This window comes from Perognathus longimembris, chromosome 2, assembly GCF_023159225.1.
Source record: "Perognathus longimembris pacificus isolate PPM17 chromosome 2, ASM2315922v1, whole genome shotgun sequence".
Taxonomy (NCBI): Eukaryota; Metazoa; Chordata; class Mammalia; order Rodentia; family Heteromyidae; genus Perognathus; species Perognathus longimembris.
Window position 1 is genome coordinate 2,548,673 of NC_063162.1, and position 5,379 is coordinate 2,554,051.

Here is a 5,379-nt window from a genome sequence, read left to right on the forward strand (position 1 = left end):
AGTCCATTCTTTCGCCAACGTCACGGCCAGCCATCTCCGAGCTCTGCCCTGCACCTCACCTTGGCTCCCACGCACCCACACTCTGCGGGAATAGAAGCCTTAAAGACAAAGCACCCCTAGAAGCCTTTGCAGGGACGTTCCGGCCACACACCAGCCTCCCCCCCCCCCCCCGTCAGCCACGGCGGCTGAGGGCGTGCGGAAGCCGAAAGACCAGGGCGTTGGGGGTTGGAGGGACAGGCAGGAACCCAAGCCGCCGACAATCGCTCCTAAGGAGACGCGTGGGAGGCGCCCACGGCGAGGCGGACGCGCGCGCGCTCCGCTCCGGCCGGCCGCGCGCTGGGGCTCGCGTGCCAAGGTCTGAGATGGCAGAGGCGGAGGCCGAGCGGAAGCCCGAGGTCAACTCGCAGTGTTTAGTAGATGATAGAGATTCTCGGGGAACCTCCCCCCCCCAGTGTCTGTCGCTGATAATAACGATATTTTTGGCCGGGGGGGGATTTTAACAGTCGGCTACAGTCGCAATACAAGCAGCGTGTCCCCGCGAGGATACGTACCCAGCAGCACACCCCAGCAGTCCAATTACAACACAGTGAGCACTAGCATGAATGGATATGGAAGTGGCGCCATGGCCAATCTAGGGGTCCCTGGCTCGCCTGGATTTCTTAATGGCTCCTCCGCTAACTCTCCCTACGGCAGTAAGTGTCTGTTTTTGTCACACGTCATCACGCAGATTCATATTCACTGCAAAGTCGAGTGTGTGCCTTGCTTGGGTGTTCTGTGGTGTGAGCTACTGGATTAAAGGAAGGGTGGCCCCAGAGGCTGGGCGGCCGGCGACGACCGCACTGACCCCCCGCGCCCCCCCCCACAGGCCCCGCCCGCTGCCGTCCCCCCCACCCCACGGGGCCGCGAACGGAAGGGAAACGCGTTTGCCTGCTGCCCAGGGTGGCCGAGCCAGAGCATGTCATGTCTTGTGTGTGGCCCCTCCCCCAGCCGGGCGAGGCCCCCCCGCCCCGCCGAGGTGCCCGCCGGCCACGGCCCCGCGCGCGCTGACCGTGTTTGCTTTGTTGCAGTAGTGCCGTCCAGCCCCACCATGGCAGCCTCTTCGGTCACCCTCCCTTCAAACTGTAGCAGCACACACGGCATTTTCTCATTCTCACCTGCCAATGTCATCTCCGCAGTGAAACAGAAGAGCGCCTTCGCGCCCGTGGTCCGGCCCCAAGCCTCGCCGCCCCCCTCCTGCACCAGCGCCAACGGGAACGGACTGCAAGGTGAGGGCGGCGCGGCGGGCCCTCGGCCCTTCCGGCGCCTTCTCCGTCTCCTCGGAGGCTCGCGGTGTCGCATGCCCTCCGCCGGCCCTCCGCCGCCCCGCCCGCCCCGTCAGGCCTGCCCAGCGCCCCGCCCTTGAGCCCCGGCAAGTTCCAGACGCCGCCTCGGGCCGTCTGCCCGGCCCAGCCTTTCTCCGCGGCCCGGCGCCCCGCCGTAGAGTCCCCCGGACCCCCGAGGGGGCCGCCCGCGGAAATAGGCAGGGTCCCGGTGAGCCGGCCGGGTCCAGCCCCGCCCAGGGCGGCCCGCGAGGCGGTCACGCGGCCTCGGGGTGGGCGTGGCCGTCACCGTGCCACGGGGAGCCTCGGGGAGCCCGTCGTACACTCTGCCCTTGGTCCCCGGATTCGCCAGGAGGCGAGTCTGCCGGCCCGTTTGCCCCCGAACGTGCTGGGGGGCGGGGGGGGGGGGCTGTGGACGGGCGTGGCGGGCGGCCTGTCTCCGGACGGGGACTCAGGTTTAGCGTTGTTTTTGTTTTTTTGAATGATCGCTTTCAACCCCGAGCGGGAAGGGCTGTCCCCGGGGCGTGGGGGGCGCAGAGGGGGCCGCCCGGTGCCCCGCCCCTCTGGCATGGCGGCGAAAGGCCGCGGGGCGCCCCCCGCCGCGTGAGCTCGAGACCGGCCCCGAGGCGCCGCGTCCGCAGGCACCCCGGGCCCACGGCCGTCGCCCGGCCGCTCGCAGACACCACCTTTGCTCGATGCTCTGCCCAGTGAAAGCCAAATCCAGTTTCTCCTTTAAAACCATGACTCCATTGAACCAGTATTTACTGAGCGCCTACTATGTGCCAGGCTCTCTGCTGGGTGCCGAGGACGTGGCCGTGGAGAAGACAAACTGGCCCTTTTGTGAAGTCGGTGGCATATTTCACTTTGATGAACTAATGCTCAAAAAAGGAACTGGAAAGGTATCCGTGATTTGCACTAATAATTGTCTTCACCACACCTGTCAGTGTCTGAGGGGTCAGCCGGGCCCCGGGCGCTGCGGCCGGGCCTGGGAGCCGCCGCTGGGCTCCAGGCGGGAGCGGCTTAGCGGGCAGGCAGACAGGGGCCGGGCGTCCGTGGACGCGGCACTGACGCTGGCAAGGTGGCGCCACCCGAGTGGCGCGTACACACGGGCCTTCCAAACCATAAAGCTGTAACGGTGAGTCGGAGATAAATTAATATTGTGGAAATTAATGGACTGGGAAATTGAAGCTCACATCAGTACATGAACAAATGTATTAATATGGGATACATAAATTAACGACGATGATCGTGCTGGCAAAAACGAAACAACACTAGAGTTAAAAAGATGGAAAATTGCATTCCTACCAGGAGGCGTTGGGTACTGGGTGCGAAGTCGCCGGGCCTCCGAGGAGAGGGCGAGCGGCCCGGCAGCGGGCGCTGCCGCGTGGCCCGGGCCCGGCCGCCCGCGTGGCGGGGCCCTGACTCACCCTTACGCTGCGGCTGGGAGCCGGGCCCGGGGCAGAGGGGACGCGGGCGAGGCCGCGCGGGGAGCGGGAGCGAGGCCTCCGGGCCGGCTCCGGGCCCGCGACGGCGCCCGGGAGCTGGGTCTTTCCGGAGGAGAGCAGCGCAGGGCCCCCGCCCCTCCCGGCCGCAGAGGCCCCGGAGGGGGGCCGGGGGGGGTGAGAGGCCCCCCGCCCCGGGAGGTGGCCGCCCCCGGCGGGCCCAGCCAGAGCCCCCGGGCCCCGTGCGAGGAGGGGGCGCGTGCGGCCGGCCGGCCCGCGGTGACCGAGCTCTCGCTTCTGTCTTGCAGCTATGTCTGGGCTGGTAGTGCCGCCCATGTGAGGGGCTCGCCCCCCTTCCCAGCACCCGCAAGGACGGACTTCAGGGGACGCGCGTCTCGCGTGGACGCTCGGGCGTCTTCACAGTCGGCGGCCGTCGAGACGCCACGAGAGACTCTGTGCAAAGATTTTATTTAAACTCTTAAGAATCAACATGCGAACGACCCAACTTCTTCACGAACAATTCCATTTTATTGACTGAACTTTTCTCATATTTTCACATTTCTCAGTCCCGAAGAATAAGGAAAACAAAGCGACGCCTATTTTGTATAAAGTTTCTGACTCCGTCTTGGCTGTCTAGTCCGTGCTATCCGTGTGGGGAGAAACTTCGTGAATGCACCATTTTAATGACCATGAAAAACACTGAGGAAAATGCCTCCGGACATTTTTCTGTACTCATCCTTAGATTCACAATGGTTGTGTATCTCTTCTCTATAATGTGAAATATTTTTTTGTGGTGAAGCTGGGGGGCCAAGGAGGTATGAGCCATCAACCCGGAAGGAAGGATGGGGTGTGTGGAGGAGAATCTAGGGTGGCAGGGAGGGAGGGCTTCTCATTGCTTAACTTCATCTTAACGAAATGAAACTTTGTAACTTATTGTAGCTAGAAATTGTAACTTTGATATTGAATCTCTTGCCTTCAACAAGCACACTGACAGAGAAAAGATGCTACTGTCTGTTGGTTCCAATATTCTCCCACTGCTAAGAGCTTCCTGTAAGCAAGTGCGATCTGCCACATTTTTTCAACTTTTGCTAGCACTGTATACTATTGCATTCTTAGGCTACTGTGAGGTCTATGTTTCTTGTACCAGAAATTGTCCTTTTGACTTCTAGATCCTTCTTCCCTAATGTGTTTTGTATGTGGTTATAAAATTGTAGACTTTTGTGATTTTGCCAAAGTTGTAGCTAAATATTTATACACTTGTCTTGAATTTTTTTCAGATCCACTTAAATATTTAGAAAAATGAGTTTTATCCCTCACGCGTCCTGTGAGGGATGAAACGGTTGTCATCCAACGCTTAACTTTTCCATGAACACTTACAGTTGCTTAAAGGACTTTACTTTGTAACATATCAATTATAAATATTGTATTTATCTTTGAGATTTTGTACATTGGTTTACCCACCTTTTTCTTTTCCTTGTCCGTATTGGTTTCTGGCCGGGGCCCGGTGTGGAGGCGCCGGGCCACGCGGAAGCCAGGAACTGTCTCTCTCTCCGTTTCGTTCAAACGAACCATCGTCCTTGCATTTCACGTGTACTTCCGATATTTGCTATTGTTTAGACTTTCCATCCTTCTTTTTTTTTTATTTTGAGGAAAAGTCAAATTCATTGTTTATTTTTATATTATTTTTAAGTTATCTGAACAAATACTTTTGAGAAAAAAAAATGTCTGTTGTATAGTCAAAAGAACACGGTGCCACCGGCTGTGACGAACCTTCGTAGATTCCGTGCATGATGTGAAGCGGCCCTGGGGGGGGGGGACGTCGTCTGGGGCTGTGTCCTTATTTTATGTATTTGTTTTTATATTTGTTTTTGTTTTTGTTTGTTTTCGTAGAATGTAAAAAGTCATTTTAGCTGCCACCCATGACTTTGCCACATAGCTGAACTGTGTTTACTGGAAAAATTCAGAGGCCTAAAGTTTAAAATAAAATTTACTTCCGATGTTTTAATTAAAACGTTTGCCACATTAACTTCTCTGATGCCTTAAAAGTGGACTTCTTTGAAGAACTTCTGTGCTATTTTATCACAGGCTCACTCTACGATCGTTGATCAATAGTTCATCTGGAGACTTACGATGTAAAACGTACACACGCACGCACGCGCACACACGCAACACAGAAGCACAAACCTCCTTTCTCAGTCCAGCCTGTCTCTGCTGCTCCCTGAATCTGCTCTGGTCCACCTTGGATCCTGAGATTTCAGGGGAACTCTAAATCACTGCTGGTTTCTAATATGTATTTTTTTTTCTTTTTTTCCAATGCATTTTTCCGTGGTCAGATCCAACAGCACTGTCCGAGCGTCCCACGCTGCAGTGACCTCCTTCAGATACTGTGCCTGTTAGTGCCAAACCGCAGCGAGACCAAAAGGGTCGGAGGTTTTTGTTTTGTTTTCTTTTGCATTAAATGCTTTCCAGTCTCAGCACAACAAGCATTTTTCAACCTGCAGCAGAAATCAAATTTTAAAAAGAAAAGGAGGGACTTAAAAAAAAAACCCACTTTCTTTTCTTTTCTTTTTTTTTTTTTTTTTTTACAAAAATAAACGTACAATTTAGAGAACGCTCAT

The 5,379-nt window shown here is 56.1% G+C and overlaps 1 protein-coding gene across 8 annotated transcripts in view; it reads left to right on the forward strand.

Annotated features, from left to right (window-relative positions):
* The window catches only part of Ebf3 (EBF transcription factor 3), a 113,791-nt gene extending 109,022 nt beyond the window's left edge, over positions 1–4,769 (forward strand). For 2 of the 8 annotated variants that reach the window (XM_048338021.1, XM_048338022.1), the window contains exons 14-17: positions 504–692; positions 1,068–1,265; positions 2,106–2,218; positions 3,070–4,769. In XM_048338021.1, coding sequence (XP_048193978.1) covers positions 504–692; positions 1,068–1,265; positions 2,106–2,218; positions 3,070–3,087 — 518 coding nt within the window. In that variant the 3' untranslated portion in view covers positions 3,088–4,769. The remainder of the gene's footprint in view (positions 1–503; positions 693–1,067; positions 1,266–2,105; positions 2,219–3,069) is intronic. The other 6 variants (XM_048338024.1, XM_048338026.1, XM_048338023.1 and 3 more) reach the window with 3 other exon arrangements.
* The last annotated feature ends 610 nt before the right edge of the window (positions 4,770–5,379 follow it).